This window comes from Clupea harengus, chromosome 5, assembly GCF_900700415.2.
Source record: "Clupea harengus chromosome 5, Ch_v2.0.2, whole genome shotgun sequence".
Taxonomy (NCBI): domain Eukaryota; kingdom Metazoa; phylum Chordata; class Actinopteri; order Clupeiformes; family Clupeidae; genus Clupea; species Clupea harengus.
Window position 1 is genome coordinate 19,687,020 of NC_045156.1, and position 25,115 is coordinate 19,712,134.

At 46.3% G+C, this 25,115-nt stretch overlaps 1 protein-coding gene across 4 annotated transcripts in view; it reads right to left on the reverse strand.

Moving 5' to 3' along the window:
• Positions 1 to 1,657: 1,657 nt before the first annotated feature.
• Positions 1,658 to 25,115, reverse strand: part of dlgap4b (discs, large (Drosophila) homolog-associated protein 4b) — a 121,645-nt gene continuing 98,187 nt past the window's right edge. For all 4 annotated transcript variants that reach the window (XM_031568010.2, XM_031568008.2, XM_031568012.2 and 1 more), the window contains 6 exons: positions 13,406 to 13,824; positions 12,144 to 12,232; positions 10,945 to 11,456; positions 5,981 to 6,072; positions 4,767 to 4,922; positions 1,658 to 4,252 (listed from right to left, as the gene is read on the reverse strand). In XM_031568010.2, coding sequence (XP_031423870.1) covers positions 4,031 to 4,252; positions 4,767 to 4,922; positions 5,981 to 6,072; positions 10,945 to 11,456; positions 12,144 to 12,232; positions 13,406 to 13,824 — 1,490 coding nt within the window. In that variant the 3' untranslated portion in view covers positions 1,658 to 4,030. The remainder of the gene's footprint in view (positions 4,253 to 4,766; positions 4,923 to 5,980; positions 6,073 to 10,944; positions 11,457 to 12,143; positions 12,233 to 13,405; positions 13,825 to 25,115) is intronic.

Sequence of the window (25,115 nt, forward strand, 5' to 3'; positions counted from 1 at the left end):
TGAACGCATTATTTCATCTTTCATCTGAGAGACGATTACATCTTGATTTCTCAAATCACAAAACATCAAAGAAAAACTGCAGACTGCATGGAAATGATTGCACTCTAACAACACCCGACCCAAAATAAACATTGTTCCTGCTTGTTTTCCACGATTGAAACCATTTCCAGGTCACATTCTTAAGAAACATCAGGCCTAGAATGCAGATGCTAGGCAAGGTTACTGGTCCCTGGTATTAAACCTATCCTCTCACTAACAAGCTGCCAAAGCAGTCAGATACGCGGCCAGGCGCTGCCATGTGGGATAAACATCAGGCCGTTAGCACACAAAGCCCCCCGAGGTGTGAACGATGCGCTCTGCTCCAAATGGCAAGCGTCTGCAGGAGTCACAGAGGGCCTCATTCACACAGGCCCCTAACAGGGCTCAAGGACCATCAAAAACCGCCAAACACAAAACAGCACACACAATAGCCCACTATCAGGCAGCCATTTTGTGTTTGTTGTCCTGAAGGGAGGGGTGGACGACCCTGAGTTTTTCCCTATGCAAAAAAAAAAACCTACAACTACTACTACAATTACACACACACATCCTGTCTCAAGTGGAGAGATCCGCAGGGATGGTTGGGTAAAATAACTTCAATAAGGCAGAATGAATTCCCAACACAAGCTTTAGGGAAGCAATGAGGTGCTAATTTGTCTGATGTGGGACTAGCAGAGAGGGGAGTTAAAAAGCCACAGGAAGGATGAGATTTTGCACGTAACTCGACCCTCTCCCTTTCTGCTTGAGTCAACTTGAGTCAGTTGAGCAGGCCTTTCAGCTCCACTGATTCTGACGGGAAGGAGAAGTAACTGCTGCATATGACACATAATGAGGGAGGAAATGATGTGACATCTCGAAATGAACCCTCCAACAAAGACAGGAGACCTTGTGACAAAGAAAAAAAGCTTAATGCTGAGAAACCCTTTGGATTTAGTTGACAGACTCAAGACATGTGTCTGGGAAATCTTTAACTTAAATGAGTACAACTATGTAGCAATCAGAAGGTGACACACTGGGACTCCTTTTAACCAGACGATGACACACTGTTTCTCCATGTCATGAATTTTTATACACAACCCTTTGAGATGAGAAAAATCAGAAGCTGGAATTAACAAATAAATCAGATCCAAAACTGGTTTTGGATACAATGGCATGGAAATATGGCAGTGGAATCCATCAACCTTCTACATATATCCATTTAATTGAGAAAATTCTTCTGGTCTACGGCCAACTGATATGATCTAACAATTCTGAAAACTTGTCAACTGAAGACTGTCTACCTCCCTCTAGTGGTCACAGAACAGCTCAAAACAAGGGACCACCAAATCTAGACGGCTGTTTGTTTGCTACTAAATCTTTTCAAAGTTACAACTGTCTTGAAATATCTTGCAGACAGGGATTGTGCTTCTGAAAAAGGTATGGTCTTTCAAAGATAGAATACTATTGCATTGATGATGGAAAACACTTACCACACAAAGAAATCAATGAAAACAAAAAACATTTGCTAATAGAGGCTTGTAAGGCAAGAGTTAGATCTGCTTATGAAGGTTTAATTGGATGCCTTTTACCTGATGGCAGGACACCCATGCGATGGTAAAAACAATGACAAAAAGATGAGTGTAGTGTAACTGAATTTAATGATTGATCTTTTTGTTTCAAATATAAAAACATGTGCAGATTGCTTGGTCGGCGTATGGAGGAAAGGAGCAACAATGGCAAATGGGTTACACAATTACAAAAAAAAAAAGAGCAAAATACTTTCGTCTCACTTCATTCAAATGTACAGGGAAAGACTGGCTAAAGGCTGTAGCGAGTGCAAAAACAGTGTTAGCTCATGCACAATGAATGCTATAACCCATCATGGGCGAAATACCATGAACAATCAGCCAGTTCCAGTAGTGGTTTTTAAAATACACTGAAAAGTGTTCGGAGGGGCAACAAGCGCCCCTGAAATAATATACCATCTGTGTAGTGCTACAAGCTTACCAATAGGGGCAAACCCTGACCAATGTTTCAATAAAACATGAAGGTACAGTTTCAAGGATCATCTGCATGATAGTATCATGGCTGATGCAAAAAAAAAACATTACAAAAGCTTTGCCTTGACAAATTTGTTTATGAGACAAAAGGGACATGACTAATGGGGGGGGGGGGGGGGTTACCAGTCCTCCTCGGGCTACTGTAGCAGATTAGACCTATCAAAACTAAACTTTATCAGCTTAAAAAAACTAAATCATTCAACTAGCTAAATAGCATACTTTCATTCTGCTGCATTCACACTTTTCTTGAACCTTTAAATGTTCTACTCCCTGTCGGGTACCAGCTTTGAAGATGAACACTGAAAGTGAAAACTACTAAGGAGGTGGAGATGCATCTTCAGAATGACATTGACCCAAATCATCTGCAGTGAATGACAACAATCGTGGTAATGACTTGCTTTGGCAGACACAGGAGTGTGAATGAGGGAGGGTCACACCTGGAGAGTGGAGGGTCGTGATTGGGTGACCTGGAGTCACAAAATGGCTGTTGCTCCAAACACCCCCCAAAAGGGACAAATCAAAACAACAGTAAAACAAAATGGTGGCCATTTGCTGGGGACACCTTTACATGACATGGAGGCATACTGCAAAACAGAAGTACCTTACACTCATTCTCCACAAAACTTGAACTCCTCAGAAGAAGTGAGCCAGTCTTAAGGAGAAAGAAATTCTGGGTCCAGGTAAAAGAAAGAAATGTGATACATTAATGGCGTTTTTCCCCCAAATCTTTTTTGTTTGCATGCTGGAATATCACAACCGCCATGTACGTGGTTTAGTGACAAACCTGGAAAAGTTAACTCAGAGTAAGTGGTAAACCTCCTAATAGAAGAGCCCAATGGCTTCATTCTCCTAGCAAAACAAAGCCATAGGGCTCTTCTTTAAGGAGGTTTATCACTTACTCGGAGTTAACTTTCCCAGGTTTGTCACTAACTAAACCACGTACACAGAATACCCCCCAGAGCCTGGCTCCAGCTCTCATTACTCCATTTGCATTCTCACAACTGCTTCTCAATTTTCTTTTCCATATGATCCACCAGACCCCAGACTGAAAGCCACAAAGGGCATACACAAAAACATAGCATACAAAGAGTAAGAGAAAGAAGTAGAGGAAAAAAAAAGGAGCAGGAAGACAGTGATTGCGGAGGGTCAGACATGAAAAATGTGTATTCCACTGAGCGAGCATGTGTTACGCAGGTTGGAGTGTGTGTGTGTGTGTGTGTGTGTATGGAGTAAGTGTCTGTGTATGAAAGTGAGTGTCTTTTGCAGTGCTTTACAAGGAGTTGTGTGCAGACTACCGAGCTGGGGTAAAGGGACTGAGTTGGTTGAGAGCCAAAACAACATGTGGCTGCATCCCAGTCCACACATTAGAAGATCTCTTATCCAAGATATTAGAACATTTAAATCAGTCTGATATAGTTTTTTTTAAAGGAGATAATATTATCAATAACCATTTTAATAATAATTATATTAACAATAATAACAATAATAATAATAACAATAATAATTGGAGTACTAATGGTGAAGTCTGCGTGAGGTTTTCCTTGGTAGCCGGTTCGGAGAGGGCTATGCCCGATGCCTCCCGTTCTCCAAAGTCCTGTTGCGTCAGTCTTGATTCCTTTATATTTTAAGCCTTCCATCCTTCCGTTTTTTTGTTTTTCCTTTCAAGCAAGTACTGTCTTAACAATACAAAATAAAAGAATGGTATTTCCCTGTGACTGTGGACTGGAGGCCAAAGATCTGTTTCGGTATTGTTCCTTGTCCCTCCTCCAATCATTCGCCCTCTTATTTCATCTCACCCATGTCTTAGCCTTACCCATCTGTTCATCACTCAATCTAACTCGCCATAATTGTTTTAGCCTTCTTGCCCTAATGTGTAACTAATCTTAACACTATCCCACTCACAACCCCCTGATCTCTCTCTCACTCTCTCTCTCTCTCTCTCTCTCTCTCTCTCAAAGTCGCGTCTGGGCCTCAGGGACGTAGATCTCGATGCTGTCAGCGCTCTCGGTGGCGGAGTTTTGCTTGACAGACGCTGCCCTCTTGGCGGCCATCAGCCGCTTGCGGGCCTCTTGCCGCTGCTTGTCGGCGGCGGCGTCGCTGCTCTTCTCGCGGCCCATCGCCGGCTTGCTTTTCCCGGGCTTCTTTGGCACAGCAGGAACTGGCTTCTGGTTCTCCTGCAGGGGAGGGGCATGCATCCAGACAGACAGGAGGGGGGAGGGGGAGAGAGAGAGAGATAAATAGAGAGAGAGAGAGATAAATAAAGAGAGAGAGAGAGAGAGAGGAAGCAAGGGTGTGTAAGATAAACAAGCAGTGAGCGAACAGACAGATACTGTGAACCAAATCCACATATATACAATGACACCATTTAAAATAGCCACACTAAAAGAAGCACATTAGACAAACAAATCTCAGTCCTACTTGACACCTGATGCATGTGTGGAAAAATTAGGCAATCTTTATTCCAATGGTCTCAGGTTTAATGCATTGTTCCCATTTTCACACATCAGAGATTTGAATAGTCTCACTCCATTTAACCTGACACTGTATTTTAACCAGGAGGGTTGAACATTATGAGCCAGGTGTCTAAAGCAGGAGTGGTTTCCAAATGCCTCATCAGGTTGATCGTATAGAACGCTTCAAAATGAGTTTCATGTCAACAGACTGCAACTGAAGCCATACATGAAATACCTGTTTGTCAGGCGAGTCTCTGTCCACTTTCCAGTCGTTTGCCTTCAGGTGGTAGAGCTCATCAAACTTCAGGCTGATGTCCTCTATGGAGAGCTGCAGCAGGTCCCAGAAGCCTGCCAGATCCTGAGCCGTGGGCCTGGGGTTAGCATTCACATTCTGGAGAGAGAGAGAGAGAGAGAGAGAAACAGGGGAAGGAGAAAAAAAAGGAAGAGAGTCAGCATTAGTCATCACTAAGTTTAAAATGTTTCCATTTTATTATACAATTTTTTAATTGTGACTTTCTAAAACTACAAAAGGTAGACGGAAGAGGACGAGGAGACCAAGTTCTCTCCTATTCAGGAAGGCAATATTATAGGTTAAAATATAATTCAACATCTACAGTGTGGAGATGCTTTACTGATGCCGGGCCCTAGAGGGCGCCATAACACAGACCTTTACAACTAGCTGGGCTTTTCTTTTTTTTTTTGTCAGGAAATATCCTAAAGGCATCCTGAGGTCTATAAAGCCTCACACAAGCTTCAGCTCCACTCGGATGCCTGTGGTGTAATCCAAGGTCATTTCCTTTTTTCCCCCAGGATGGACCAATGGGTTATAGAAGGCCTCAGCTGCTAGCCGGTCATTGATTTACCATCCTTCGGCTAAGTTTATATTATTTAAGCGCTGTGTTCGTTTCGCTGTTTAAGCCACCCACTTGCTTGTGTAAAAAAGACGTTTGTGAGTTAGTGCGATTAACCAGGGAGCATCAGGCCGGGCAGCTGGATTATCAGTTTAAGACCGAACTTGACAACTCTGACAGGGCTGCAAGGCTGAGCAATTCTGAGGGAGAAAAACTGCAGAGCGCATCATTTTTTAATCCTTTTGATGTGTGCCTGTGAGAGAGTGAGAAAGTCAAAGGGATGTGGGAGTTTCAGGTTTCATTTGGAGCATATGGGTCATCTACTTTCCATCCAAAGGTGTGCTTTGTGCGGAGATACCTGCTTTTCAACACTAACGTGGCGGATCATGTTCACAAGGGAGAGGGCTGGCGTGCAGTTATGAGATCACTACTACTGATGACTACTGAAGCAACATTCCTGATCTGACGGAAAAGTTTATGTGTTTATGTGTTCTCTCTCTCACACACACACACACACACACACACACACACACACACACACACACACACACACACACACACACACACACACACACACAGACACAGCGCTCTTACTCACCAAGTTTTGTTCGCATAGTCCTCGGAACTGCTGGAACTTCTTTGACATCAGAAGCTGGGCACTACCCACAGCACTGCGCACTTTACCTAACACTGCAGAGAGAGAAAAAAAAAAAAAACACACACATTGAGAGAAAATCACACACACACATACATATTTTATACAGCCAGCCACACAAGCTGCAGAGTACTTGCTGAACTGAACGCTGCCTGCTCATCCTTAAAGACACAGACACAGCGTCTCTCCCCCGCCCTCACGCCCAGAGGATGTAGAGGAAGAGGGGCGAGCCAGGGTAAAGGCAGAGCCATGATGTTAGTGGCTCTAGGGCCAGAAAGTCTAATGCACTTGGACACTAGAGGCCTCCACCAAAGCTCTCCCCTTCTCTCTCCCTCTCCCTAGGGCTGAGATCTTTTGAGAGAGAAAAACAAAGAAAGAAACAAAGAAAGAAAGAGATAGAGAGAGAAAGAAAGAAAGAAAGAAAGAAAGAGAGAGAGCGAGCGAGAGAGAGGAAAGGAGAGGGAGTGAGGCCACAATAAATAACAACAGAGAGGGAGCAACACAACTGAAGACATCAAAGAGATGGTTTACAGCAAGGGAGCAATTTGAACAAATAAGGGCAGCTGACGAGAGAGAGGGGATGCAGAGAGTCAATGAGGGTAGGCGGAGAGCGACAGAGGGAGCACAAGAGGACGTCTGCCCACAACAATAGCCTAACCTCCACACAGCCACCTCAAAGAGAGACTGATCCACTGGTGACAATAGTCTGGGTTAATTTGCCAGTGCTCCCAAGATGGCTTTAACTGAAAATCGCCTGAGTGATTCACATACAGTCTGCCAATGTTGGATGCGCTATTGTGCACGTCAGACCGAGGGCCTTGGAGACTGGGGTGAATGCATCCCGCAATGTGAAAAAGAAAAACCCCTCTTGTTTGCCTTGGCCTCCTACGCCGTGTCTAATTGGATAGACAGTAGATGAACAGGAGGAATCCTTGGGCGGATTTGTCACACCTTGAACTTGAACAGGGAGATGAGGGGATCCAATCAGAGCAAGCTGTGATCATTTGAAGGTAGAGTCCGCGATTCTGGCGACGGGTTGTTAAAAGCCAATCAAATTACACCCCTCCCTTCCACGTTCCTGAAGCAACATGTTGATTGGCTGGAATTGTTTATGGCTCAGTCCGAGGCACCATGTTTCTTTCCCATTTACGGCGCCAGGAATGTGTACAAACACTGGTGTGTTTTTGAGTGCACACACTGAATGGACAGCTAGGGTACCATGAGGAGCAAATCACTGATTTTGACAGAAAGTATACTGGATTATAATCACGGACTTTAGTGGCGATTACATATTATTTACCAAGAAAGCACAAAAAAGGATGCAGGGATGGTTCTTTTTGCTCTCTTACCAGTTGAGACCCCCCCCCCCACACACACACACACACACACAAAAGCCCTAGCTGTTTAGCATAGGGAGGACCCTGACCTACTGGCTGGATAGGTTGCTCATGCCAGAAATCCTGATTTGAGGGAGGTACTCAGAGTTGATGCTGATTGTGAGGACAGAGTGGGCCATTAGCTGAGAGGATATATCCCAAATGGCCACATATTACTGCCATAATGGACGCTGATCCGCTGTAGCTGCCCGTCAAAGCACCAGTCCTCATATTTTAGGGCAGTACGACTTGGTTTGTGTTGACAAAGCCTCAGCATGACCAGCATCTGCTGGGCTGCTTGCGTGTGAGGGGAGATAACTGCACTATCATATGAAAAGGTGACAGAGTTAATGACTGCTCACCCAGGTGTCTTCTAGGGCCTCCAAAACCCTGATTAGCCAGTCATTTCTGCTATCAGCCCGGCATCAGGAGCCTGCCAAAGGGTGCCCTACTTCCTCGAAACGGCTCTGAGCACCATAAACTTGGCATGTAATTTGAGGTGTGCCTGTGCATATTTCTGTGAGCAATGAGCGTTGGTGTGTGATATATTGGTAGAGACAGGGGAGGCAGAGAGACAGAGTCACACACACAGAGAGAGAGACACACACACACACAGAGACAGACAGAGAGAGAGAGAGACAGAGACACACACAGAGAGAGAGAGAGAGACACAGAGACAGACAAAGAGAGAGAGAGACACACAGAGACAGAAACACAGAGAGAGAGAGAGAGAGAGAGAGAGAGAGAGAGAGAGAGAGAGAGAGAGAAAGAGAGCGAGAGAGACACACACAGAGAGAGAGAAACACACACACAGAGACAGTGAGAGAGATAGAGAGATACAGTGGGGAAAATATTTGAACCCCTGCCGATTTCGCAAGTTTGGCCACTTGCAAAGAAATGTGTGATCTATAATTGTAATAGTAGGTGTATTTTAACAGTGAGAAACAGAATATCAACAAAAAAATCCAGAAAACTGCATTTTATAACATTTATGACTTAATTTGCATTTGATGCAGAAAATAAGTATTTGAACCCCTAGCAAAACATGACTTAGTACTTGGTGGAATAACCCTTGTTGGCAAGCACAGACGTCAGACTTTTCTTGTAGTTGGTCACCAGGTTTACACACATCTCAGGAGGGATTTTGGTCCACTCCTCTTTGCAGATCCTCTCCAAATCATTAAGGTTGCGTTTTCAATGGGAGGAAATGAGGGAATGAGGTTCAAGCCCAATATTCCACATTACATGGCCCCATCCATAGTCCCCTTGATGCAGTGGAGTCGTCCTGTACCCTTGGCAGAGAAACAGCCCCAAAGCATAATGTTTCCACCTCCATGCTTGACGGTAGGGATGGTGTCATATTCAGCATTCTAGCCCCTCCAAACGCGGCTAGTCGAGTTGATGCCAAAGAGCTTGATTTTGGTCTCATCTGACCACATCCTGTCTCCCAATCCTCCTTAGAATCACTCAAGTGTTCATTTTTAGACTTCAGACGGCCCTGTACATGTGCTTCCTTGAGCAGGGGGACCTTGCGAGTTCTGCAGTACTTCAAACCATTACGGCGTAGTGTGTTGCCAATGGTTTTCTTGGTGACTGTGGTCCCAGCTGCCTTGAGATCATTCACAAGCTCTCCCTGTGTAGTTCTGGGGTTATTCTGCACCTTCCGGATGATCACCGATACCGCACGAGGGGATATCTTGCATGGAGCCCCAGACCTAGAGTGATGGACAGTTGTTTGGTGTTGCTTCCATTTACGAATAATCGCACCAATAGTTGTCTGCTTCACACCAAGCTACTTGCCAATGGTTTTGTAACCCATTCCAGCCTTGTGCAGGTCTACAATCTTATCTCTGACGTCCTTGGTCAACTCTTTGGTCTTGCCCATGGTGGTGAGGTTGAAGGTGTGAAGTATGATTCTTTGGACAGGTTTATTTTATACACGTCACCAGTTGAGATCAGGTGTACCTTGTTAGGCCTAATGAGGACTAATCTGTGTGCTTCTTGGGCACATAACTGGTCCTTGGGAGGCAGAATTCTTGCTGTTTGCTTGGGGGTTCAAATACTTATTTTCTGCATCAAATACAAATTGTCATAAATGTTATAAAATGCAGTTTTCTGGATTTGTTTGTTGATATTCTATTTCTCACTGTTAAAATACACCTACCATTACAATTATAGATCACACATTTCTTTGCAAGTGGCCAAACTTGCGAAATCGGCAGGGGTTCAAATACTTATTTTCCCCACTGTAGATAGATAGAGAGAGACTGAATGTTACTACTGTATGCATATTCATGGAATGCTTCTCATGAACAGCTGACGGCTTACTTGAGGCCTAGTTAGCAAATATTACACACTGACCGCACAGGACACCGAAAACTCAACACTCGAGGTGACAGAAAATGTGTGTGTGTGTGTGTGTGTGTGTGTGTGTGTGTGTGTGTGTGTGAGATCAGTACGTCTGCAGTGGTGTGGTGTAGCTGGGTAAGACCCTGGGAGGACAGGAGTCCTTTGTGGGAGCTGCCCGTGGAGTGGGCAGGCTGATGGCCGTCTTCAGTGCGTGTGCGTGTGGACCTGGGGTCGGTCATCCTCTCCACATCTCTGCCAGCCTGATGTCAAGGCGCTAATCTGACTTTTAATCAGGTCCACAGTAGATTAGTGTAATTCCTGGGATTACACGCCCGTCTTGTCTAGTAACCCCAGCATTACCCCCTTCATCCAAAAGGGGAAGTTTACGCCTGTATATGTGTATGTGTGTGTGTGTGTGTGTGTGTGCGTGCCTGGCTGTCTAATAGAGCTGTCCACACAAATTCGCCCTATTTAAGAACAACAGGGGTTTATCTGAACTACATTGATAAGTGCAGTTGAGCAAAGGCAGGCAGGCAGGCAGGCTGCCAGGGTTCATGAATGCCTGCCAGGCTGCCAGCCAATCGATCCAAGTCATCAAAAAACACATCGACATATTTCCACAGCCTAGAGTGAGTTCTACGCTGCTCTGTCTGTGCAGTTACTCAGCATAGGGGCTCCTGCTGTGGACTGGGAGTCTATCTGAAGGCTGGATGTCTGAGGTGTGAGTGTTTAGGAACGTCTGCCTCGCTGACTGCCAGACAGGGATCTGCTCAGTGGAAGCAGCGTTTCCTGGGCACTGGACCTCCTCCTTCGACCTCTTCCAAGAAAAATACGTGATTGCCAGAGAAAGAGAGAGACAGAGAGAGAGAGACACAGAGAGGGATAGATAGAGAGACACATACAGAAAGAGAGAGAGAGAGATACAGAGAGAAATGGAAAGACAGAGAGGGAAAGGGAGAGTGCTGGCTGTATGGAGCTTTGGATCTCTCCTTTCCTCAGTGCTCTCAGGGACATGGGAGGCTGTGAGCAAGGCTGTATCAGGCTCTGAGGCGGTCTCAGGCTCTGAATCCCCCCATCCTATATGCGATATGCAAGCATGGAGTATGTGTGTGTGTGTGTGGTCATGTGGCCCCTCCACCCAACTCCCTGGGGGCCTTCCTGTTTCCCGGCTGGCTGTCTTACCCTCCTCAGAGAGCTGGTGCTCCTGCACCTCCAGGTCCATCTGCTGGCACCAGCCCTCCATGCGGCCGGTCTCGGCCTGCAGCAGTTTGAGGAACCAGTGGCCGTCACGCCGGCACATGGCGGGGCCTCCGGAGCCCGGCCCCGCTCCCGCCGTTCCGTTCCCGCTCTCCATCCAGGGTTCGGGTGGGGGCAGCGAGGAGGGGTCCAGCGCCGGGTCCAGGCTCTCGGAGAAGGAGGACGAGGAGCTGCGCGTGGCCGAGCGGCTGGTGAGCAGCTGCCGTGCCGGGCCACTGGTGGTGACGGCCTCGTCGTCGTTGTGGTCGCCGTTGTCGAGGGAGAGCTGCGGCTGTTGGCTAGTGGTAGGCGGCGGCGGCGAGTCGGCCACCTGGCTGCTGCTGTTCACCATGATCTTCTTCTCGCCGGGCTTGGGAGCCGGCGCAGGGGTCGGGGCGGAGTCCTGGGATTCCGTGTCGGTCTCCTGTTTGGACGCCATGCTGCTTGAGCGACTGAGCCTGGGGGCAGATGGACAGAAACAGAAACACACACACACACACACACACACACACACACAAACAGCCACACACACACACACACACACACACAAGCAGACAGAGACACACAAAAACACAAACACACACACACGAGAACAGTGCAGTGGTCAGTTGGGATATCGCTCCATTTCTCTCTGGCTAGCCTGACCGCCAGCTGACCTTGGCAAGCAGAGCGTCCACTTCCCACAGGGCAGGAAGCAGCTGGCAACACTGACAACTGCACAAACTCATTCTTAAAAAACGTCAGTCTAAAGGCCTACAACTTACACCAGAAGGGTCAGCAAGTAGTACTGACCTGGAAGCAAGGCTAAGGCCAAGACTAAGATCTCTACTTGGACTGCTAATTACTGGACTGGTAACACTACACACAGACATGGGTATACACTGGACATACAATTTATGCACTACTGTGATTAACAAAGAATACTCCGCCATCTTTATTACTGAGTGTAGAGGACAAAATGATCAATACAAACCAGCAGATCTATTCAAATTCCTCACACACCCTGTTCCTGTCATTTGCAAACTCCATGCAAACCAAAGGGAAATGTTTGTGGACAAAGGGGGACTTTGTGGTGACTAAATTTGCGTCCTGCACAGAAATGGGACGAGGGAAAGCACACGAAACAGGAAGGAGGAAATACTCACTGCCAGCCGTCCTCAACCTGCACTCCGATTGACTGAAATCTGGCCAGTGGCGGGGTCTCGACTCTTTGCACTTCCTGGATGCAGTCCACCTGTCGACCAATGAGTGCACAGCATTCAATGTTGACATTCTATAACTGAAATGATTGATAGCAGAGATCTGCCATAGACTTGGACCATGAAAACAATTAATCTTTAAAAGAGCGGAAAAAATGAAACCCTACCCTTAAGGCTGAGCAGCGCTTGGGATTTTCAATTTTCCACATGAATTTTTTATTTTTTTTCTCAGTTCCTAATTTTTCCTGGTGCCCATATGCTTAATTTCAGTTGTGAATATGTTCAAGCCAACAGCACATGGTGCGTTAGCATTCTGCATTAGCAAGGTCAGAGGACTGGGGAAACACGCTGCATGAGCAGGACCCTGCAGTCTCTCTCTATTTCTCTCTTCCTCTTCCTTTCCCACTCTCTCTTCCTCTCCCTCTCCCACTCTCTCTTCCTCTCCCTCTCTCTTCCACTCTCGCTCTCACTCTGATGGACTGCCTGCAGTTAATGTTTGACTGATGGGGGAAGGGGAGCCGACCGACCACTTTCCTCAACCGACAGTTACTGCTGCTGCCCCTGATCCCATGTAAGAATGACAAACTGCGTCAACAGGCCACACAGCGCTAAACCCAATGACGTGACGGCACAGAGTTCAAACTTGTAGCATGAACCATTTCATTAAGAACACCCTTCACGCCAGGGAGTAGCCTTTAATAACAACAACAATAATAATAATAATCATCATCAGCCCATAGCTTAGCAGCTAGTTTTTACAATGCTTCCCTCTACTTATTCATTAGAGAAAGAAGAATATAGATGCATTTTATTCCCCAAAAGCGGGGGGACCACCCCTTTAGGTCAGCATGCTTAAGAACTAATCAGTAAATAATAGCGGAAAGCCTTGAAATAATCCCCCAAACTGATGTTCCACCTCGAGGCGTTCCACCCGGCACCCTACCAGCCTTATGTTCCCTATGAAACCAAAGTCAAATCCACTGTCAGCTCACCTATAAGCTTCTTTATAAAGGCTCCACTAACTGAATCAGGTGTATTTTAACAGGGATGGCGCTTAAGGGCGCTTTCAGATGGAATGCGATCCCCACTCTTTGTCCCTCCCGCCCTGAAAGACACTGACTGTCTAGAATCGTTAAAATTAGATGTTGCCGCAGTGGAGCTTAACTCTCCAGGTGGGCAGATGTTCTGCTCCAGTCGGTCCTCCTCACCTGTATCCCGATGGAGGAGAGCTTTCTGCGAGGCAAGGGCTCAATGTCTGGTCTCAGGCCGCCCTTAGCCGGCTCATTCTGGGCCTGGGGGGCGGCAGGGACGGGCCGGGCCTCCGGCGGGGAGATGACCGTGGCGGTGGGAATGACTGCTGGTGGGTCACGCGGGCTGGCCACGGGGAGCTGCTGGGGCCGTGGGCACTTGGCGAGGCTGCTGGCCCGCGTGCTGTCCAGGCTATCCGAGGAGTTGCTGTGGCCCGACTGGCTGTTGGCCTCGCTCTTGCGCTCGTGGCCGTCCAGGTAGCCGTCCTGCGCGGACTCGGTGCTGCTCTGCACAGTCACGGAGATGAAGGGCTTGGAGGTGGTCCGCGGCGGGACGGGCGGAGGGGCCACCTTCTTACAGGTGGTTATGCAGGTAGAGACTGTAGGAAAGACAGAGAGAGAGATGCTCTTTTAGTTTCACAGCACTCTCCTGTCTCGTTTGTGTTGCAAAAAAGGTTAACATGAGAACAATTGAATTTAACGGAGAGAGAGAGAGGATAATGAACAGAACTAGCCATCTTCAACAGGAAGCTGGAAGCAACCACACTAATGCAACCACACGGCAGACTTTAAAAGGTGGACCCCACTCCTGGCCATGACTGTACACAGCTGGCCTCTATCCCGCCACTCTAAAGGCCTGTGTAATTCGATTCCAGTGACAACGCCCAACAATTAGATACATAATGTAATTCCATACTCAGGAAACGCAGACGAGCAGCTGACAGTTGTGTGAAAACGTCTTTATCAGATACAAACACGCGAACACAGAGTGCGTACGTATGTGGCATCTAAGTCAATCAAGAGATTCATTCATTCTGCCCAGTGCATTCTGAGAAAGACGGCAAATGGCCAGTTGACAGGAAATGCGGACAATTAGCTGCTGGCTGTCAGGACGTCTTACCTTGTAAGAGAGAGTAAGGACAGCCAGTGAGACTGAGAGGGCCTCTGAAAGTCAAGAGCTGGCTGAGGTAGAGTAAGCACTCCTCTTTTCTTCTTTCTCCTTCAATCCCTCTTTTGTACCCTCTCCTTCTCTCTCTCCCGGTGCTCTGATCTGAGAGGGGGGTCTCTTCCGGCTCTCTAATCCTGGCCTCATAAAGCCCAGGCTCTCCCCAGCCATAACCAACTTACTTCAGACACTACCACTTACTGCAGGCAAACGTACTACTTACATTTTAATGATCCTGATGTGCGCTCTACTCTCTTCATTACCTACATTAAGGCTCCCCCATTTTAAGAGCTCTAGGAAGCTATGGATTTGAAAGTTTTTTTTTTTAACTTTTTCATGACATCTGCATTCTGCTGGGCATACTGACCCACAATGATCGTAAAGAGTGGAGAACGCTTTCAGCCAGGCGCATCAAATCCCGCAAAAAAACCCCCAAAAAAACACAGGGCTTTGCAGACAGGAACTGTTGTTTTAATATAAATAAAGCATTGTTCGTTTGCAGAGGAGATTTGAGAAAGCCTCTCATTATGTGAGGCGGCTCACAGCGCCTCCACTCCATTCCATAAATATGTAACCACCAATCAGCCTCCTGTGCCGCAGTCTGGAGAGATGCTGGAGTGCAACGTCAATGAACAGTCATCCCTCTGTTTCTCTTACTCTCCCCCTCTCTCTCTCTCTCTGAGCTTCTGATCTCGCCTCCATCTCCTTGCATAGTGAGGAACAAGGCCTTCACTGTTGAGAGGGGCAATAGGAGAGAGATGTGGCCACCTATATAATCTCCCTGCGTCAGAACGATAGATGGGGCATAGAGGGATCATGTAATGATTTTCAATGAGAAGGGGAAAAGGTGCTACTGAGTGAAACTGCTCCAAAATGGAGGCAAGAGTCTCCACCATTCAGGCTCTGCTGTGTGACTGGTGCACTTCCAGTCCTGTCCAGCGGAGCTGCTTGGATTCAGGTACGAATAGTTTAACTTCTATAGTTTAACTTTTCAAAATCTAAAAGGCAGTCTTGGGTTCAAAGTGATCAAAACCACTTGCGGATGTTAAATGGCTTCACATAGACATTAAACAATCCTGAGAGAAATATTGGGACACCAATGGGGCAAGGGCTTGATCTGATATCAATGTAGTCAATGAAGGTGTTCGAAGTCCCATCTCCACCTCAACACATTAATCCAATGGTTCCAATTTCCAATTATAAGTCAGAAGGATATCGTTAATGTTACTAGGTCGACAGGGGAACGATTCGACATCACCGCTTAGCTTCCAATTCCGATACGACACCATAAGAGTAAAACCGTGATAAATAACTGGATTTCAGTCTGAGCGCTATTTCTGTCATAATAGCCTCCCAGCTCTCTCAGACCATGACGATAACTTACAAATTCTGTTGTGCACATACCTTGTTTTCAGAATACACTCACATAAAAAACCGTGACGGGTGTGCAAAGCTGAAAAGCATGGAGTACCATGACTGTCTAGCAGACACACCAACCTGCTGTGACTGTTCCTTCTACATCTGATAACAAGAGGCCATGAATGACCAAAAGTATCTTCCTTTCCTGTCTGTTTCTGTGTGTGTGTGTGTGTGTGTGTGTGTGTGTGAGAGAAAGAGAAAAAAAAAAAAGAGAGAGAGGGTCAATGTTTATGGTTTCAGTCTGTGACGCAAATACACAGCGCTGCTCATCTGTTTTTCCAGAACCGCTGTTAGTTTTCCAGCCCTTATGCAGGCACGGGTGGCTGCTGTGAGCGTCAGAAAGAATGTGTGTTTGTGTGTGTGGACATTGCATTTGTGTTTATGTGCCTATGGGTGTTTTTGTGAGGGGTGCATGTGTGCCTGTGTGATGGGGGGGGGGGGGTTAGGGAGTATCATGTTTATGCAGGTAATGGTGGACACTAAAGCAGTAGGGGGCTGGGGTCCTAGTGTTAGCATACACTGGTGTTAGCGTGCAGTATTTGCACGTGTGTGTGTGGGTACACATTCCCAGCATGGGAAGACAAAGGCACATTTTGGTGGATTTTGGGTGGAGCTGGCAGATGGCTGGAGTGTGGTGAGAGAGGAAATGATGGCACACAGAGAAATCCCACAGGAATGCGAGCACTTTACGTGTGTTTGCCTACATACGAGCAGGAGTGTGTGAGAGACAGAAATAAGAGAGAGAAAGGGGAGGCAGCAAACGCGTGTTAAGTGCCTTGAGTTCTGAGCGAGCCCTCGGCCCTGTGTTTACCAGCATTTGTTCCCAGGGGGCCTCAGAGAGATTCTTGGCCCGATATTTTATTGCACTTAAAATACAAGTCACCTATTTTGACTTGTACAGAGCAGCAGAGCGTCACCTCTTGCCTACATGACTCTTTTTACTGGACTCCATAACCCCAACACCCTGAGAAACCTCTGGTATAATGAACTCAAGCTGCATACTAACCATCCAAGGCTCAAAAAAGGTAATAAACAACATTAAAGCGCCTTAAAAACCTCTTAAACGTGTTTGTTGGCTGGGGTGTCAATGCACGTTGCCATTGTGGTGTATGTGGCGCTTCAGCACCCTCTCGTTCCCCTCGCTCTGCTGCGGGCCATAAATATGTGCGGCTTCGCAGAAGGGATTTGTTTCCCCTGCTTTAATAAAACAAGCCTTGAGCAAACATGTGAGAGAGATCCAGGCAAACACAGCAGGACAAAAAGGAGGCTGTTCCACGCTGGAGTGCTGCCGCAGCAACTCTGGAACTCATGGCAGTGACGCAGCCCCACACCCCCCCCCCTTCCCCACACACACACACAGCTTAGTTTCTTAACATGACTGTCTGCCACTCCGTGTGTCAAGGCCGGAGGAGGGCCGGGGAGCAATACCCAACATACCTGGAGTGGATGCATGAGAACATCACTCACAGTGTTGGGATGCCATCTACATGACGCACGTCAGGGCTAAACCTCACCAATACCAGCCAAGCCCGAGAGCTCTGACCTCACCAGGAGACGAGAGAAGAGGAGCTCTCATGCAGTTTTGTGAGGCCGGCCTGCCTGACCGCTGGGAAACAGCAGCTGATGAAAAAAAAAAAATGTGCGTGCCACTCTAATGGCAACTGGGTTTAGGGCTTGCTGCTGATGCAGCTTTCAGTGCTGAGAACTTAAGGAATTGGTCTCAATGCTGTTCACTCATAAATTCTTAATCAGGGACCTTCGTGTCCCTCGGTCGGTTGCGTCTTCAAGGTTTCTCTGGCGCCTATGGGATGTCTCCCATACAGAGACAAAGTACATACAACAATCCCCCCAAGAAGCTCCTGGAATGTGGTTCCCAGACCGAAATCTGCCTGGAGGTTTTAAATATGAAACAAGGGAAGGTGTCAGAGACAAATGATGATGAGATTGTTACAAGTGTGATGACAGATTGAGTTGGATTGAAGTGGCTGATTGTAAGATTGAGTACTAACAAATAGGGGAGCTGTCCTCAGGCCAATTACCACACCATTACCATTATATGTGAGGGGGTCGCTCCATAGACTTTTTGAAAGTCTTTGAAACAAAGCCAATGCGTATTTACAACAAGAGACAAACGGGGTGGCTCAAGCGGACAGGGTGAGTGTCAGTGCAGACTATGACGAAAGTCAGCACTTACACACACCTCATGACAGACAGAGGTGACAAGCTGGCTCCTGTCCAAATTCCTGTCTGCGAGCGACATGTGTGTGTGTGTGTGTGTGTGTGTATAGGCCTACATTCTTTTAGCATGTGTCTGCAAGAATGTTTGTGTTTGTGTGAGAGTGTGTGTGTGTATGTGTGTGTGTGTTTGTGTTTGTGTGAGAGAGTGTGTGTGTGTGTGTGTGTGTGTGTGTGTGAGAGAGAGTGTGAACATGCTGAAAGGCGTCTCCTTTGTTCCTTTTCACTCCAACCTTACCTCATGCCTTTTCAGAAGCTCAACCATAAAGACTTGATAAGATGCTTCAGGCAATAAAAAAAAAGAAAGAAAATAAATGAAAAATAGCAAACCTCCCACGCCTCCTTCAGTGAGCAGCCCTATCGAGCTCTCTGATGATTACACCATTGATATAAAACACTCACTTCACTGCAGCTGGACTCAAGACAGACTTGCCCTCGACTCATGACTAACTCCTCCTGATCCACTTCATCATGTATGCCAACAGCCATGGCCTCCACAGCAAATAGCGGTCTACAGGACCAAACCCAATGAGTCACCTCAGTATTCTGAGACACCTCACTTCCTTTGTCTGGTGACCAATACTATGACATGCCTATGCCCATGACACAGACTTGTTCTATCTAGGTTAATCCACTTATGGCAAAAAGGCAAAAAAACTAAACAAAAACAAAAAAAGCTGGCAGGACACAGTGGCAGACACTGCCTGTGGCGTAATTCTGTGAGGGCGTGTTGAGGTAAGAGGAGGACAGCTGAGAGTCAGGAAGTGAAGCGACGGGGAAGAGACGCAAAGTGACTGGAGGACGGGCCACGGAAGGGAGGCGTCCAAGAAGGGCTGCAGGAGACAAGCCTGAAGAAGCAGCTCAGCTGGCCTCTCCCCTTTGTCAGCTTTTGCTTGACTTACCTTGTTTTGAGACAAGGCCGAAAGACTGTCGCCTATCTTTAGCGTGAATGTGCGCAGAGAAATGATCACAAGGTCATATGATTTCGCCCTCCGACACGCTCAAGACGGTGTCACTTTATTCCCAGGCATGTTGCGGTTCACAGGACCCAGATATTTGGGGTGGTGGTGGTGGGTCAACTGAAAATGCTACGGCTTAATGCAGCTCTGCTCTCTGAGCCATCACTAGCCGCGTCTCCAAGTGCCGCGCAAAATCCTATTAAAGCGCAACTCCGACAACAACAGCAAACAACGGCCTGGACAAACAAGCTCTTTGTTCGCCTAAGGTTTACTCCAGTGGAAGGAATTGAGCCACGGGTATTTTTTTTCTTTCCCTTCTTTCGGAGGCAAGTGAGGCTGTCCCCCTTCATCAGCATGAGTGTGGCATTTTGTTTGGGGTGTGAAAGGAGGACCTTTATGGCCGTCTCCACTCTCAGCCCCTCACAAGGAGAATGAAGGAGAAATATCCAGGATTTCCAGGATTCAACTATAAATGACTCAAGCAGCAACACAGAGACTACAGCCAGATCACAGCATACAAATGTTTTCACTATGGAGTAGGCCACAGCATCCGCCTGCCGAATAACTCCCCAACCTCTCAGACAGCTAACAGTACTTCACACACACACACCCTGGCAGAAATGCTGTGCACAGTGGCTGCATGGCTGTTGACAGCTCTAATGATTACTACATGAGCTGGGACGACATGGTGAAAAGGTCCTGGAATGTCAGCAGCTCTAGGAGCCGGCCATGTTGTTCCACTGCAGCTGCCCTCAGTGGACGCCAGCGAGCATCTCACACCTGCTCTAAACCTCACATACTCAATCTCTCGCTTTCTCTCTCTCTCTCTCTCCCTCTCTCTCTCTTACACACACACACACACACACTAAAGAGCTATCTTCTCAACACACACAGACTACAGAAATATCTTCACCATACACACATACTCTCATACAGACACCCCCACCCCTGCACAGGCCACCACCCTTTCCAGCATGTGCCAAAGACCAGGTTGCCACACCTGCTCTCAGCTGCATGGTGCAGGCTTATCCGGCGATTTGCACACTGCCATAAATCAAATAAAATGGCTTCTCTCCAGGGGATGACCAGGCTAAATGGGACAAGCCCTCTTCTCGCGGCACTGTGTGAGAGCGAGCAGCCGGCCGCTAATAGCAAAGGAGGAGCGCCACCGCAAAAGACATCAAATCCATCAGGCGTATTGAAACCGTCACCATCTCTGAGGCCTGAGTGTGTCGAGTCCAATGTGCTTTTATTGCAACGGTGTGTCATCTGCCAAGCAAAAAACATCTGGGAGCCTTAGACTCTATAGTGTGACACACACACACAGACACTTAGTTACGAGGGTGAACATTTTCAGAGATAAAAGTGAAAGAGAAAAACTGGTTTATGATGGCATAGCGTCAACATTTTATGGACTAGATATTACAAAGGTCAACAGTGGAGTGCATATCATTGTGAATGTAGCTGCATCATGCCAAGGACTTAAATCTCTGCTGGTCCTATCCGCCCCTATGCTTCTTTCTAGAAGCTCAAAAAACCACAAGGAAGCTTACTGGAGAGAGTCAGCCTATCAGCCGACAGGACAAAGAATGTCTCTGACGTTAGAGAGACCTTCAAGATCTCAGCCGAGTGAACAAAATAACAGACCCTGATTGAAAAGGAGCTTAGTTTCAGAAGATTTTTCTCGCTAATGATGCAAAACAACTTGAAACTTTGAAATCTGCACAACGGCAAGGTCACTGAGTAAGTGAGTGGGGAGGCAGAAGTCAGTCACTCTCCTCAATCTTATCAACTCTTCCGCATCAGTGAAGTGCTCTTCTCATCCCATTCAGACGACTCTAATCACTGTTCTCTATCTAATAACAAGGCCCCTGGGGATTCACAGAAAGCCTTACCCAAATGATGTCGTCCCCTGCAGTACTGGGGAGGGAGGGGGATTTAGACTGGCATACTGACTCTTTTGCAAATTTAGGTCACCAACCCTATGCTAAAGTGGTCTGAAAACCACTGGTACCCCCCCCGCCCCCCTCACAGACACCAGTTCAGTTTGAAAAACAACTAAATAAATGTGTCTTAGTGTGCAAATGCGGACGCTAGGATTATCGACCCCTTTATCCTGAACCTGCTATAATGGTCGGAGCATTAAGGCTCCATCACAGAAGCCATTTAACATCATTACACCCATTCTTTTTTCTATGACATAACTCACGCATCCCAAGGGTAGCCCTTACATTTGATCACAGTCATCTGCATACATTACGGTCATGAACTACCAAACGAGTTAAAGCCTCAGTCAACCCGACCACCAGCTTGATAAAACACACACTGACATCTGCAGCAGGTAGCAGAGCACCTAATTTCACTAATTTCACACTGGGTTTGCCTGGCAGCTCACCATAAACAGTCACAGTTTTCAAGTATTTAGTGAAGAGCCCCAAACCAGCCCAGAGATTAGAGGATTAGCTCACGCCTTACCCCATTCTCTTCCAGGGGGCTAAGAGAAGCATATTTCTAGGTTACAAACCTGCTGTGTGACTGCTATGTGAATATATCGTGACGTCCAAGTGCCTTAAGCCCCGTCACATTGTGTACATGGTTTAGGAGTATGCAAATCCAGTTTACTGATACTCAGACATCTCTTAAAGTCAAATTACATTTTTGCTTTTGTCAGGGACTGCCTCAGATAAGACAGATAGGAGTAAGATAAGGGTCAACACTTTCACCTAATCAAAAGATGCCTACGAGTTTTCTCGAGCTGTTTGCCAGTGTATAGTGTCTAGTACAGTGTATAGTTTACTAGCATCTAGCAGAACTTACCAAATGTATAAGTGTGAATAAATGAATAACTAAATAAAAAAACTGCTACATGTAAATAACATGTCCATAATATGCTGTCCTATGCTACAAAGCTGCCTGTGATTGCATGACTTATTTTCCCACAGAAACGATAAACATTGCAGTTTTATGGGATAATCCAGCCAAAGACTCCAACACGAACTTCCTACAGCCCACCATATGGAGGCCTAAGTGTAGCCTACATGTTGAAAATACATTAAAATGACTCAGCTAAACCTGTACTCCATTTAAAGACTACAGTGTTTGGTTTCTGTGAGTTGCAGATAGGCAACATGATACCATTTTCAAGAGATAAACTCACCAAAGATATATATGCCTCCTGAGGCAGAGGGGAAAACAGCATCTCTTGTAAGATGGCTTATGTTCACTAGCAGACAAAGTGTCAGGCATACCACAATGCTTAATCAGCTTTTTTTGTTGACACTTTAAGCTTGCACTTAAAACAGCGCTGGTAACCATAGAAATGGTGGTTTAATAAACGGAGAATAGACTTTTGTCCTTTCTGTCTCTCTGGCTCTGTCCTTTCCACCCCTTTGTCTCCAACACTCACTCGATCGCGGATGAACTCAGTCATCCTGCAGCAGGGGTCCAAAGCCCTGCCAACTGACAGGCTGTGCCTTTAAGTACAGAGAGAGAGAGAGAGAGAGAGAGAGAGAAAGAGAGTGTGTGCAGCTGATCCTTTTGTGCATTTAAACCACAAATACAGACCCAAGTAGTAACTGGCAAACATCCACAGTCCCAGTCCCTGCATCAACACCCTCTAATATTCCCACAACTTCCTTGTCTCCTATCGCCAAAAAACACACACAATGAAACACTACTCTACCGTGCACTGATGCTGCACTACACTGCCATCTGCCTCAACTCGAACACCCAGAGACAGCACAGACCCACAAGCACACAACATATGCCTTCTTCCAAAGCATTTCCGCCGGCATCTGTGTGTATTTCTTTATGAATGTCATGGCCACAATCTCTCAGTAGAAGAAGTTATGACATTAAAACTACAATGAATAGGATGGGAATCCCTCTTGTAAATAGTAAATGTTTTGCTGTTACTATGGCAAAACCACATTTTACCGCAAAAACTAGCCTACTTCTTCAAGGTGAACTGAATTACTTTTCCCACAATAACTTATCTAGCAAAGCGAGCCTTTATTGCAAGGGGCAAATGACGAGTCAAAATCACACCCAGGATTCACTCTATTGTCTACTTCAAATAACTCCTGGGTCTTGCATTTTCTGGACACTGGCGTGACAAATTCAGCACTACCACAGTTTTGGGATGTTTGCACCATTGACTTACGTTTAAGCAATTCCAGTTTCATAACTCAGCAACTGTGCTACCATGGTGACTCAAGGCGTCACGTAAGCTGCCACTTCTAGTTTGCATCGGGCAAGCTGTTATCCTCAGAGCACATGTTTAGTTACTACATGTCGTGACTATGTTATTAGCAGTCTACTTGAGCACACACTAGAAGTTAGTGCTTGCTCAATATTTAATTTGTTCTGAGGGGCATGAAGGAGATGCCGGTACGTACTTAGGGGCAGATTGCCCTTAAAAACCTGCAGACTCTATAGAGCTGAACAGGAGATGAGAGCCAGAGAGCCTCTTGGGAACTAATGCTCTTCTGGTAAGCTTCTAATGGCGGGCGGAACACACAATATACCCAACATCTTCCTGAGGAGTCTCCAACCCAGGCAACAAACTGCTGATGTTGCATGCTTTAAGGTCCTGCACAGATCCTATTGAGCACACGCTCTAATAAAAATATGGATTTATGTATTTGAGCATGCAACACTGAAGATTATTGTTTCAAACAGAATATCCATATACTGTTTTCGTCCAACATGCTACAATGACCACAGGGAGGGTCCTGTAGAAGAGGTGACCTCCTAGGGATGCAGAAACTCTTTGTGGATTTGGCTCACCTTTTGAATGCCTCTTTCGTAGAGATATTTTTGTCCCTTTGAACTCTGTCAGGGAGATATCGAATCAGAAATCCATTACAAACAGCGGTGATGAACACATGCACTTTTTCACAAAGAAATCCTATTTAAACTACAAGTCTATTGACTCAGATACTTGCTATACTAAATACTCACGAATGGAAAGTTCATCTACGCTGGGAACTATTGCACATCTCCAGATTAGCTACTTGGCCACGCTACATGAGTCATCGGACGCAACTCAGCGTCGCTGTTGGCAACAAGAATAACCTTACTTGTAGAAAAACTGAGGCCATTTCATTATCTAGGTCGCTATAAAACAAAACACCCAAACAATCATTTTCGTTGTTTGTTTCCAGCTCTCGTGGACACTGCTAACAATTAATAAGCTCCACAGGAAAATACAGTGTTACAAAGTAGCCAACTAAGGATATTGATTTGCAATGGGCACACAATCCAACGCACTCGTAAATAACCATACAACACCAAGCTTAGTGAATCAAATCGTCCATACAAAGAATGTGAATTTATGCCATTTGGTATTTTTACTTTTTTCCGTGAACAAAGCTAATGCAATTTAGAGTAACTGCCAAAGTCCAAATAAGAGAATCACCTCATTAGCCAACAGGAAACAAGTTTTTAAACTCAAATGGAAACAACGCAAATCCCATGCAGGTGAGATATGTTATGTTTCGCCTCCTCAGCTGCGCAAGGTCCTCAAGTGCAAAATACATTTACTAAAAAAGGTAACATGGTTATTAAAAGGATACTGCACATTCGATACACTCACCATGCTGTCCCGGCACCCTTTATTTAACGTTAGACCAAAATAACGCTCACGGAATCCATTTACTTAACTCATACAGAAAAGCTTTCTGTTCTCAATAATATTATTCGTTACTGTTAAAAGCCACGGGTGTCCCGTCGCTGGTATGCTTTGTTGAGTCCAGGAGAACAGACTTCTGTCTCTGTATTGCCGGGTGTAGGTTGCGTAGGACTAAACGAGGCGTGGCGCCGAGAGAAGAGAGCGCCGCTAAGTGGCTAGCGTTGGGCACTGGGTCAAGTGGGTGCCAACGATATTAATCCACACAAATAACGACAGTATCTCATCCAAAACAGTGGTTAGTTCGTGACCTTGACCCTGTTGTAACGCCCGCTAGCTAGGTGACTGAATTGTGTTTGTTTGCCGTTTAACTGACCACTGGCTAGCATTGCCCTCTTGTCTGTTTTTAAGCGATAACTCATTGACAGTGAGACTGAAGTTGCCTACTTGTGTTATGGGATCCACAAGCAGAAGTGCATAAGC